At 41.2% G+C, this 13,542-nt stretch overlaps 1 protein-coding gene across 2 annotated transcripts in view; it reads left to right on the top strand.

Annotated features, from left to right (window-relative positions):
- Positions 1-13,542, top strand: part of vps50 (VPS50 EARP/GARPII complex subunit) — a 99,701-nt gene that overhangs the window by 61,516 nt on the left and 24,643 nt on the right. The window contains exons 19-23 of one of the 2 annotated variants that reach the window (XM_051389836.1): positions 1,240-1,358; positions 2,915-3,021; positions 4,231-4,352; positions 8,196-8,273; positions 8,872-8,952. In XM_051389836.1, the coding sequence (XP_051245796.1) occupies positions 1,240-1,358; positions 2,915-3,021; positions 4,231-4,352; positions 8,196-8,273; positions 8,872-8,952 (507 nt within the window). The remainder of the gene's footprint in view (positions 1-1,239; positions 1,359-2,914; positions 3,022-4,230; positions 4,353-8,195; positions 8,274-8,871; positions 8,953-13,542) is intronic. The other variant, XM_051389837.1, reaches the window with a different exon arrangement.

Raw genomic sequence — 13,542 nt, 5'->3', positions numbered from 1 at the left:
TGAAAACATAATGGGCATTGCATGTACCATTATATCAAACAACAGCCAAACAGTGGCTACTATTGTGGGTGAAGAAGGAACCGGAGAATCAATAAACATCGCACAGTATGTGCTTTAGCAAGGTACTACACTAGTTAGGGCCTTCTTACTCTTTGAGGAAAGGTTAAAGTCTTTGTTATCACACACTTTGTTGCCTGACTGGGACTGACAAATCGTCATTGCAGCTTTGGATTTGCTTTGATTTGCTTTTTTTGGTTTTGGAGCACAAACAAGTCTGCTGTAGGTTGCTACTTGCAGCAGCACCAGCATGAACCTCTGCCTCTCTTTGTTGAATTTCTCAGAAGTAGACTCGTATTGACTCACTTTTGACAACATTGTATGTTGTGACTGAAGTGTAGTGACACTACATCTCTTTCAAAGCTTCTGTAGGGTTTGTACCAGATATCTATAGGATGGATACAGTGATCCAGAGAATATTGCCTTGTACTGTGGATATTCTACACATGTGCTCCTCCTATGACTAGTATAAAGTCCAAAATCAGTTAGTTGTACCTTGAAAGATTATTTGTGGAAAGAAACAGTATTTATCTTTAAGAATAGACAGAAAAGAGATTACACAGGTTCCTTTGCACATCACCCACTTTTTTATATTGATATATTTTCCTTTCAGGCTCAACATCAAAAGCAATATTGTGCTATCTAACATATTAAGCTTACAGGGGCCCTAGCTTGGCTTGCACTTAAGCTTGTAATCCTTTCTATATGGCTGTTGTGTTGCCTGAGCTTTCAGTTAAGGACAAAGAAAATATTGTCTTTCTGCTTTAACCGAACTCTGCTTTACTCCTCAAGCCAGTCGTTTCATGGTTATGCATCCATCTGGGCTAAAAGATGGGGATGTGATCTTTCTTTTCTATTAGGTTTTGGATAATAAGCCCTTAAACATAATTTGGTTTTATTCTTAAAAAAATGCCAGTTTTTATTATCTGTCATTTTAAAACCTCTATGAACCATTCATTGAAGTGTGTTATCTGATCAACAGCAATAAAACAATTTTTTTACTGTAAATATTTTTCCACACTTTCACAACTGGTAATGTGACAGGAAAGCTTCACAGCATGTCATAACATTGTTCCACTTTGCTTTCATCCCTGTTACTCGCTTCATCTGTCCTGTATCTCTTCTTTGACCATCGTCACCCGTGACTTCTATCTGATCTTTCTCTTCTCCCCATTTCTCAAGTACGAGTCAGACGAGCTGGAGAAGAGTGTGTATCAAGATTACGACAGTGACAGTGATGTCCCTGAGGAGCTCAAGCAGGACTACGTTGACGAGCAGACGGGTGATGTCCCCCTCAAGAGGTCAGTTCCAAGTCAAATTGTTTTACACTACACCGAAGACTCACAGCTACGTGGTATATCCAGGTGTCCTTCATTTCTACTCCTAGCTATTTAAAATGTATGAAAGTAAGTGAGCATAAAAAGACACAAAAAAGCAAGTAACTCATGGTAATCACCGACTGAAAAATAAAATAATATGTCCTTGAATCTTTTTTTAAGGAGGTTCTAAAAGGATGGGAAGTCATGCATTACGCCACTTTTTATGCATTTAGCAATGATAATTTTAGCTCCCCTCTGCCTAACCCTGCTAAGTAGGCAGAAAGCTTGTATGAAGCTTTTTGTCTACCCATGAAAAATTCTCTTTCTTCCTTCCTACGCCTACATGATTGGTGACTATTGAAAGATTAGTCACTGTTTAATAAAGGTGGTCATGTGTTTTCTCTGCACCTTGTGTAACAGGATTCAATTTCATTTTAATGAGAAATATGAACACAATTGACGAAAGTTTAGTATTTTGTTTATTCAGGGCTTGTAATTAATGCAAGCAATCACCTTCTTAGCATGTTCTTCCCCTCAAATAGATCTGCATCATAAATAACCCCATAAATATGGATGCTTTTGTTGCAGTGCAATGGAGTTCTGAATTTTATAACCCTCCTTGTTCAAGTTTATAGTGATTTTACAGTAAACTCACTCCATGTGTATGTGGTGGACTGAATTATTAAGAACCTAGTACTGTGTGTGTGTGTGTGTGTGTGTGTGTGTGTGTGTGTGTGTGTGTGTGTGTGTGTGTGTGTGTGTGTGTGTGTGTGTGTGTGTGTGTGTGTGTGTGTGTGTGTGTGTGTGTGTGTGTCTGTACGTGTGTCTGTACGTGTGTGTGTGTGTGTGTGTGTGTGTGTGTGTGTACGTGTCTGTACGTGTGTGTACGTGTGTGTACGGGTGTACGTGTGTTTGTGCATATCTGAGAGCTGACATCAGATTTTACACCGGATTTGCACGGGAAACAAGACATAAAATACTATTACTTATTCAGTAGCTCCTCATTACAGAAGCATTGTTATAATGATCATTTCCTGTCATGCAATGTACAATGATTTAGTAATGGTATTGTGATGTTTGTGCTCAGTGTTGAGTTCTCATATTTTTGCTTCAATTCTCAACACATTTGATTCCCTGCTCCCCATGTGTATTAACCTGACATTTGCCTATAGTCACTAAAATGCAAATTCCTCATTCTTATAACTAATTGTTAATTATTGAATGGCTCACATGGTCACATCCAGAAATTAGAAGGCCCATGTAATGATTGCTGGCTAATATGGCTCAATGATAAGAGTCAGGTGTCTGGTGCTCCTGGATCACCAGTTCAAAGACTTCACCACTGGGGTCCTCCTGTGTCTCCTGCATTGTGTAATGGGTTCTGATTGATCGATTACAAGCCTCTGACCTGCATTAAGGTTTTGAACCTGGCCGATCATTGCTGAGGATTAGTGATGTTAACATATATTACTGAGTCTGTCTCTTACTCATGACTCTGCCCTACTTTCTCTCTCACCCCCACCCCCTGCACGCATCAGTGTGTCCCGAGAGACCATAAGAAGCAAGAAAAAGTCAGACTACAACCTAAATAAAACCAATGCACCGATTCTCACCAACACCACCCTCAACGTCATCCGGCTTGTCGGTGAGTCCTGCGCAAGCACACTCGCATACACACCTCTACCACTTACCTCTCATTGAGAGCATCCCAGACTCAGCCCCAGTGGGTGTCTCCTCTAAGCCTGCTGAGATTTCCATTAATTCACCGCTGAAACCAGCAGCTCATCGCGACTGGTGTGCTCAGGTGTCTGCTGCTACCTGTGTGACTGAGCTGCACTAATAATGGTTAGCCTTTGCCCTGAGCTCTGACCCATCGTTTCCCAAGGGGTGCTTATGCGTCGTGGTGACGTGGCTTTGAAGACATCGGGGCCCCTTCCTTGGCAAAGCGTGCCCTTTGGTGATGTGACCCTCATGATGTGATTTGCATGTGTGAAAAGGAATTAGATGAGGCAGTTATCTCTCCTGTGTAGGTTGTATGACTGAATAAATCTTCTGCTATATGAAATAATTTAATAACTCAGGCTGATACAGAGCTTCTGCTATTCTTAACATTTTATATTTAAAAAAAGAATCTCTGTTCCCGCCAGTTGTTTTCATTTAAACTGTTTGTCCCTTTTCTGTTCCTACTTCAAAACTCTGCTGCACATACAGAACAAAATAGAATCATTGTGTTTTTTTCCTTTTGTCTATTTTTCTCACACAATTGGTAATATTGATTTAGAGCCATGTGGCAAAACTGTGCGAAAAAGCCAAAGTTTGATTCCAAGCAATCGCTCCTAATTCAGTCTCTGCAGCTCTTTGACTGAGTTAGATTGCTCCCTGCATTCTTGGTGCAGAATTCAAGAGAAATGGGCGTGAAAAATGAGACTGTGAGAGAAATAGTGCTGTCTCAGTGGCAAAGCCAGCTAGATTGAGTTTATTTCTTCTTTTCTTTCCTCCATTCATCAGTTCTGAGTCAACGGTAACCTTGTTGCACCCCTGTTCCTCCGTACTCAGTGCTTTTATTACCTTGGTGCTAAATTAAATCCTTGCCCTCAAGTGTATGCAAATGAAGTGTGTTCTTGCTGAAGTTCTTCCCTAAAGGATGTGGTTCCACCTTTGATTAACTTACTATAGTTTAACTCTTTTAATCTCCTACAAGATGTACTTAAGAACACAGCCATTTCATTCTTTGCACTAGGTTTGAAAAACTGTAATAAATCCTAATATAGTGTGTCCACAATGTCACACCCTGGTATACAACCAGGAATGCATACTTCTGCTTAACAGTTCATATTCTGTCATCTCCACACAGGGAAGTACATGCAGATGATGAACATTTTGAAGCCGATTGCCTTCGATGTCATCCACTGTGTGTCACAGCTCTTCGACTACTACCTGTACGCTGTCTACACCTTCTTTGGACGCAATGATATGGTACAGTATTTTCTGAATCGCTATGCTCCTGTTTAATTTCGCACTCTATGTTTATGTTAAAGAGCAATGAGTAAAACACAGACAGGTCACACACACATAGTATGTTCCCACTAGATTTTGTAGAGAGGAAAAACATAGCTGCACTGGCGTCTTTGGGCTTTATGGTATCAGTCTTGTGAACGGGACCACACACACAGCTGTGATGTAGTGTAGAACTACAGCACTGTGGTACATCACTGCTGCACAGGGTGTGGGAAAAAAAAGCACTTTGGCAGTTAGAAAGAATTTATAACCTTGAATTCAGCACATATTGATCGTGTGATGTAGTGTTGCATTATTTGATGTGCACCAGTTAACACCTATAAAACACACCGGCACACACGTTGTACAGACAGAACTGGGTGTCTGTTGATCTGGGGAAAAAATGTGTAAATAAAAAAATCGCTGCTTTTCTGAAGAGTTAACAAGTATTTGAGCTTACAAAGGAAACATAGGTATACAGGGTGATTTGGCAGCCTAGAGGTTTAAGGTGCTAACAATGAGCTACAACATTCACAATTTGTGTTTGGCATATCGTTCCTCCTCTCCCCTCATTTCCTGTCATCTCTCTCTTTCGTCAGTTTGAAAAAATAAAGGCATGACATGCTCCACATGTGTTTTGATGTGTATCATACTGTGCAGGTGTGTGTCATCCCTTACACCGCTACTAAAAATAAAGAACTGACTTAGCTATTGCCCAAAAGTAATTGCAATGCCTTCAGTTACATAATATTACTACTACTGCATCAGTATGGTGCTTTTAACAAAATTGCAAGTATTTATTTCTAAAGATGAACTTGTGAATTATTTATGTTTATTAGATGATATACAGTGAGATGAGGGAATAAGCACTGCTTCCATCTTTTCTCATTGCTGTCTGTCTCAAAAAAAAAAAATTCAGTTGAACGATAGGTTACAGTCTGGGAGCCCAGTCTCCCCCACTCCATCGAAAGACTATCATGTCGTTTATACTGCGCCTCACAAAGAAAGAAAACAGCATTTGTGTCAGTATCACCCTCAGGGAAGTGGTAATGATAGCAACAAAATGACTTCTGTCCCATCGAGGTAGAAGAGATAAAGAGGTTGAATGCTCCGCGGGGGCGCTCCGATACACATTATTGGCGTGTTTGTGTGTGTGCGTTATGGGGAGCTGTGGGGAGGTGATGCACTGGTTGTGAGTTGACAACTTGTCAAGCAGTCCCTTTCCTCATGTGTCTCAATCTGACCACTGTGAGTCCAGTGTAGTGTGTTTCCATCCCAAGGTCTTCTTCTTTCTTCACTCGTTTATGTATGTCGCTATTTCTCCCCATCACCATCTACCTCGTCCAAAACTCTTTGTTCCTTCTTTACACGTATAATTTATGTAATTTCTCTGAGTCAAGCCTGCTGCTTCCCACCCTTCTTTTTTCATCTTTTGTGCCATACAGCATCCTTAATCTTACATGTTCTAATCTGCTCCTTTCACATAGCATGCTTGTCTTTCATCCCTTCTGCCTTTTCCCTCTCATTACTCCCATGCCACTCTTAATCTGTCTGTCTGCATCTCTCTTAAACTCTCACTTTCTCTTCTTTCCACTGTACCTCTAGTCCTCATTAAGTGTAATTTCAGGAACCCACCCATTTCATGACTAGTCTCACTCAAAGAGGCACCTACAGGAAAATGCTAATGTCCCTATGAATCTTTAAAAAGCTTATGGAAATTGCTATGCACATACTGTGTGCTGGTGTTTTGACCTAGGCTTTGCTCTCTTTACACCGCTGGAATCAAGATGGAGCTGCTTGACGTCTTTACTTAAAGAGTAATGGGTGACATTAATATTCAAAAGGGTAAATGCCCCATTATCTGTGTATATTGGGCCTGTCAAGTCAGGCTGCACTATTGACTCTGTCACACAAGGTGCAATATGGGCCGTGCTCATGGATTCTCCATCGTCATTAATATTCGGGCTTTCTGCTGTGGGGATAGAGGCAGATTTACAAACACTTTTTGAAAAATGTTTAATGTTTCAAAAGTATGTAAAGTGGTACTCCATGGGAATAACCTTGGACAGAAAAAGGATTTGGTAAGAAAAAGAGACTAAGACAGAGAGATATAAATGAAAAGATGGAGGCGAGATAAAGATGGGAGACTGTGTACTGTGTCACTTTGTTTTGCTATATGAAGGCAAAAAGAAGGGAGGAGAGAGGCTGGCTACCAAAAGAATGAAGTAGGAAAGATGTGTTGAGACAATGCTGCACAGAGAGAGAGATCGGATCAGGAAAATATCTTACACTTGAATAGATGGCTTCTCTGGAAAATGAGCCCAGTGAAGCAGACTGAATTAAGACTACAATTTAAGATATTAGTTATTCACTGATAGCCAGGGTATCTTAAAGATGGGTTACAATTTTCTTCTCTAACGTAAGACTATTTAATCCCTTTAGGATGAGGGCCAGGTGATTAAAGGGGTTCACCAGCAATTTCATATCGGACTTGCAAACTCAGGATTCAAAAGAAACAGATTTTAAAAACAGCAGAGGTTGAGATATTTATTTAGACTTTTAGTCTCTAGTATGAGTAAAAATGCTTTAAAAACGCTTGATCCTACATTTCCCATAATGCAAACCAGTAGCATCTTTCATTAGACCCCCCCATTACCCACCCCTTACAAACCCCACATTTCAAGTTTTCTAATAAAAGCTTTCTTTTTAAAAAGTCTTAAGCCCACACTGAGATAACCCCGATGGCATCATTAGGGTTATTTATTTCAAACCTAGAAAAGCTCCCCCCAGAGGCAGAGTAGACATTATACAGCTGCTTACACAGGCTGTGCGGTACTAATCATGATGACTAAACTGATATTAGTGTGCTAAAATCAGTGGGACGCTGCTTTTAATGTTGTCATTAACCATGTTGTCTTACCAATTTGCCATACACCTCTGTACAGTACAATAAGTGGACTTTTACACATCACCTTTAGTATTGTGGTAGACTAAATCTATTGCATTGTTCTCTTTTATACTGATGCCACCCACTGCATAAGATGCATTAAGATGAGTGATGCCCCATTTCTATCAAAGGTTCAAAGGCTAATTTGGAATTTGCTAAAAATAGTCAGTGCAACTTGAAAGCTTATAAAAATATTTCTGAAGTCGACTATCGAGAAGCTTTGAACTCTTTGCTGCTTGAGTCTCTAAAACACAGGACAATAAGGACAAACACACCAGTGACAACTAATTCTCAAACATCACCAAGCTTTGTATCACATCTGAGAGGTATGAAAGGGGGACATTGTTGAACTGGCAGTATGTTCCAGTTTCAGTACTCAAGTGCAAGTTAATGTGTGGACACAAATTAGGACGCTATAATGAATCCTTCAGGCAAGGTTCAACAATAATTGGATAATCAGTCCTTCCAGAAAAACGCAGTTTTTTTGTGATTGTTGCAGGCAAAAATCCTTGATTATACGGCACGTTTTCTTAAAAAATGTGATGGAATATGCGGGATATTTATGCAAAAAGTGCGGCGTATTTGAAAAAATGTGCCCCCCGCATAAATATGCGGACTTTGGCTGATTATGCATTGAATTATGCGATTGCATAATCGCGTTTTTCTGGAGGGACTGGATAATGTCTTAACTCTTCTAAATTACAAACAATTTGAATGTGCACAATTTACATTTAAATATTACCTCCATTAATCTATTCAGTCAATTATGTTTGTTTGTTTGCTTCTTTATGCTGTCTTTTTAATTCTGTAACACTTCCTTCACAATTTTTTTTGTTCTTCGTTTTTCCTTTCTGCTGTCTGTTCGTCATCAATAGCCTGTCCCAAGCCCGTCTTTGCCAGCTCATGGCGGCAGAGAGGCAGGCACCGCCAGGGTGGTGGGCCCTGCATGCTTGGTAAGAGTAGATCTCCGGAAGTATTATCACTAATACACAAGGCTGTCCCTGCCTTGTGAGTCCAAAATACTAGCTGACGCTTGTTGTGGTGTGGTTGATTTGAAACCCTTAAGGTGTGCGTGATTTTCTCTCTCAAGTAACATCAAGCACATCTGAAAGTGATTTCAGAAGCGTTTAGATGTTGAGTTTGGTCTGCTTTCACCCTCTCCACCCTCCTCTTTTACCTCTCGTCTGTCATCTACTGTAGCCGGTGTGAGTGCCCAATTTTTTGATGTCTGTTCCTCCCAGTTACACCTCCCTTTTTTTTTGGATTTGAGTCGACTTACCAGAAGCAGAAAGTAAAGATTGTCTCGTCTCCGACTACGTGAGATGAGTGTAGATGTTGCGGTGTGTGTGTGTGTGTGTGTGTGTGTGTGTGTGTGTGTGTGTGTGTGTGTGTGTGTGTGTGTGTGTGTGTGTGTGTGTGTGTGCGTGTGTGCGTGTGTGCGTGCTTTCACACTCTGCTGAAGTGTGTGTTCTCTTAGAGGAGTGTTTGTGCATGGTGCAGACTCTTAACTGTGTATGTGTGTGTGTCTGTGTGTGTGTGTGTGTTCTACAGTATGAGTCATCGGGTCTGGGCCTTATCAGCAGCCGACTGAGAACCACACTGAACCGGATCCAGGAGAGCCTCATTGACATGGTAAGACTGTAACTCTCCTCCTCTTCTCTCTGTCTCACTTTCTCTTCGACTCACACTTTTTCCCTTTCTTTCCTTTAAACCATCGCTCGTTACCTCATCGCCTGTCTCATTCTCTGACACAAACATGCTCTCTCCACCCTCCCCCCTCCCCTCCCCTCCCCTAATCCTTATGTGCCTCTTTCCTCTTTATGCCTCTGTATTTTTTTTGCACATCCACTCTATCCATCCCAACCATATGTGTGGTCACGTTGTTGAGAGTGCACACAGCCTGTGTCGCCACAAAATGCATTATGGGTCATCATTATCTGACCAGTGGTCACTCACACGTACACATCTCTCTCTGTTTAAGTGGCCACACCAGGGTGGATGTGTGTGTTATTCCATTAGTCTCAATCACTACTCCCTTCTGTAATACTACATAGTGACAATTAGCCTGCTGCAGCCCACACTCCCTATACTTTCATCTGATAGCATATCTGTCTACAGTCTGTCTCCTCTGTTACATGGTTATACAAGTGTCATCTCTTGCTTCTGCCTTTAATTTTTCTCCATATTAGACTGTCCTTTTTGGCCTGTGCTCAAATAAGCCATGCTACTTAATCTGGCCCGAATCTGCATAGCCACTGAAGTTTTGCTACCTTGGAGGCAAATATGGATGTTTTTTTTTTTTTTTGTTTAGTGAGGAAAAGCAATTAGTTGTGTCCCTGTGTGTGAGTGAATGGCTCACTGAACTCACTGTATTTTAGTCATTCGTCCTTGGATTCAAATTTGGATACTAAGATCCATCTTTTATTCATTTAAAAATATGTCGTTTACATGTGTCTGTTATTGTTATTCAGAAGTGTCCAGTTCTGAAGTTCTAGAAAACAGACAACATTAGCTCAGCTTTTATTTCAGACAAATATACAGCCCAGAGCTGCTTGTGTTGGAAAATAAAGAGGCCAATAATTCTTATGCGTTGTTAAATTAGATTTTTATCATATGTCACAAATTCTGATTCACAATACTCCACAATACATCAGCTGTGAAAATGAAAAAGAAAATGTATTCTTTTCCCATGGTAAGATCCTGAATAATGTCATTTCATTTTTCATTTTCTGAGAATCTGTGGGGCTTTCTGTCTGTCTCTCTCAAATATCTCTTCTAATTTCATCTGTACACTCGCATAACACCACAAACCAGGCTGCAACTATTAAATGCGCCATTTAGTGTTGTTCTTCCTGGGTCTTAAACATTTTTGCAACTTTAAGAAAAGAGGTGGCAGCCACTCGATCACTGATTTGGATTTTGTTAAGTTGTCAGTTGAGTGTCAGTGCCGATAACAATCAGATGGCAAGCCGTCATGGCAACCATCAACACCAGTCTCATCTTTAATGCATATCCCATCAGAATGTGAAGTAAGCGTTTTCTCAACCAGCATCACCTTTGCATGCAGATATTATTGACTCTTTCCACACAGCATCTAAAGCGCCTGTTTAAGACAAAGCATGCATTTGACAGCATAATGGCAGTTTGCTGTGATAGCAAGCGCAGGCTCTTGGCTGTGATGTTTATTGGCTGCTCTGAGGAGAAGGAGAAGGCAGAGGGAAGAAAACGGATAAAAGTCAAAAACCCAGAAAAGAATAATAAACAATCGAAACTTGAAATTGTATTAAACAGTGTGATGCAGCGACAAGTTTTTCTTCCCTCAGGGGGCACTGTAGCAACTATTTACACCCCAGTAATTTTCTGGCTAAGTTGTTAGTCGTTTTCAAATGTCAGATGAGCTCGGTGCTCAGCTGCAATATGTTTATCCTCTATCTGGAGATAAAGTGTGGAAACGTGTGATGCGCCGTGATGTGTGTGGGTTTTTGTGAGTGAGAGTTCTCTCAAGACACAAAACGATGCTAAACCTTAAGCACATGCACACACACACACACACACACACACACACACACACACACACACACACACACACACACACATTTCAGATGAGCATAATCATATCACTTTGTGGCTATCACAGACTGTGTCCTCAGACTCTGGCTTTGTAACAAAACCCATCCACTCTCTAATGTATCGGCAAATGCTTTTAGTCTGCCCTTTCTCATATGCAAAACTATTTTAGCTCATCTCAATAAATCATTCAATGTGGAGAGATGCCCTATTTTCCAAACTAACACAGAACTCCCTTTTTTTCCCTCTCCGTCTCCCTCCCTCTCTGTTCTTCTGTGTTTCACGTCTATGATCCTCACACATAAATCTCACACACTCTTCCATTCAAAGTATTAATGCATATTGAATGTATACTGCTTGAAAAAAGCAGCTGCTATGTGAATATTGTCATTTATAATAATTTATATGCAAGTTTTTATTATATGGGGGGGGGCATATGGATTATAACTCCCTTTTTTAATATAGGTGACTTCGGTCCAAAGTGAGAGGGTGCATGAATTCACATCGAGTACACAAACGCACTTCTGCACCTGCATACAAATACGCACACCCACACACTCCAGAGATTGCAGCAGGGTAGACCTCATTTGTAAACAGATTATAAAGTTAATTGCACACTGCATTTCAATTGAGCCACCGAATCCTTGCGGTTTTGTTCTCCTGATTTGCCGTCGCAACTGTTTGATCCCAAAACCAGCGTGCTGGTAATGACTCTGAGTCCCATATGAACGGCAGCGAGATTCCATCTCATCTCGCCTCAGGTACCTGGTGGCTTCAGCTCAAATTTGGAGTTCCACGGGGAAAAAACCTAAAAGATCATCCCCCGTTTATGTTCTGTTTCTCCGCCTGCGTTATTCTTGATTACCTTTTCGAAACCCCGTCGCTCGTCTGGGTTTGACGGTTTTCAATTTGAGTTCACTCGCTTTTGGCTTTGAATATTTCATTGAGAATGTTTGGAAGGTTGTGAGGTTAGGGAGAAACTTCTGAGAGTGGCAGACACATAATTGCCTTCAACGTTTCCCACAAAACACTTGTTACATAATGTTTAATCACATGCGCTGTCGCCAGTTTGAAATTCTAATGCGTATCCTTACCTGAATATGAAGCTGAATTGTTTTACTTGAAAGGAATCAGCTGTCACATAAAACAACGTTTTGCTTACAATCCTTGCTAAAAAAAAACCAAATCCTCTGGTGATGTTGCTCGGGGCAGGTTAGATGACAAAGCCCTATCAGAATAATGCCATGAACTACATCTGTGGCCATATAGTTGCTGCCAGAAAGTTCAGCTATGACAGCTGTTTAGAGCCGTTGCTGCAGGCAACGTTGTGAAGAGAACTGCCACAATTGCAAGGCCACCACTGGTTCACCATCCTTTTGCTTCTCTCAGTACTCAAACCACCAGTATTTACCCGTTCAATCAGTCAACCCATTTCTCTCACTTGTTTTCCCAACTCTTTTGCTCATTCCTCTCATTTTTTCCCTCTTTCCACTTTATCTGTTTGTCCTATCGCCTTCTTCTCTTTAGCAGCTGTGTGCCAGTGATTACATGCCTCTCGACTCCCAGCACAAACAACTGCTTGTATCGTTCCTCCCAGTTTATTGGTGCTTCCGACTAAATATACAATGGTGTGTTTGTGTATTTATTTCAGTGTTCAAAATCGGCCCAGGCATGAAGATAAGATCATACAGGCTGGAAATTGTGTTTGATTTCCTTTTTTTTCTCTTTGTTGTGAGTCCTAAAACCCACAATTGTGTGTGTGTGTGTGTGTGTGTGTGTGTGTGTGTGTACACATCCGCTTGTGGGTACTCGGCTTCAGTGTAGAGTGGGACTCTTTTTCAGGCTTGGCACTGACACAGAAATTAGAAGCCGGGGTAATTTCTGTGTTGGCACCGGTAATCTGGCAGTGAAGGGTGCTTGTAGAGATGTGCACAAAAAACACACACACTGACAGACAAACTATTCCCTTCACACACACACACACACACATACCAAGAGAATGCAAACTTTCACAGACAAAGTAACAAACATTTAGGTTTGTGGTGCTACTGTATGTCACTACTACATTTAACCCCCGCTGTCCAACACACTTTTCACGCTCTCTTCCTGTCTGTCTCCCAGTAGCAGAGTGATAATCCCTAAGCATGTGTTGCGGTTGTGGTTCGCTACACTGGGTTGGCACAGCTAACACACACACACACACACACACACACACACACTGCATTTTCTTTTACACTGAACCCAGTCATTAGTTCTGTGTCTCTCACAAGGGCACATCACTGTCCAGACTGGCCTCTTTGTTGTGGCCTGCTGTCTCTCTCTGTGAATGGTGCAACGAACCAAAGGGGATTGCCATTTGACAGGGATTATGGATCATAATTAAGCTCCATGGTGTGAATGTTTATGCTGTAGTTGTCAGGATATCACAAGTATTGACATTTTGTTGGGACGTCAGTGGAACACATGCACACAGTATCACTGATAGGCCCAACTTTAGGTCATGCTCCTTAGCTGTGAGGAGACAGTTGATCCCCATGGATACGGCACCTCCCGCTTTCTGTCTGCAACTTCTCATCAACTTCTGCCGATGACTCATCACATCTCCCAGAACATGGCAATGAGCAGAATGGATGCACTTTTAATTTGTATGAATTT

This window comes from Dicentrarchus labrax, unplaced genomic scaffold (genome assembly GCF_905237075.1).
Source record: "Dicentrarchus labrax unplaced genomic scaffold, dlabrax2021, whole genome shotgun sequence".
NCBI classification, from domain to species: Eukaryota; Metazoa; Chordata; class Actinopteri; family Moronidae; genus Dicentrarchus; species Dicentrarchus labrax.
Note: the sequence above shows the minus strand (reverse complement) of the source record. Positions and strands in the feature narration are given on the sequence as shown.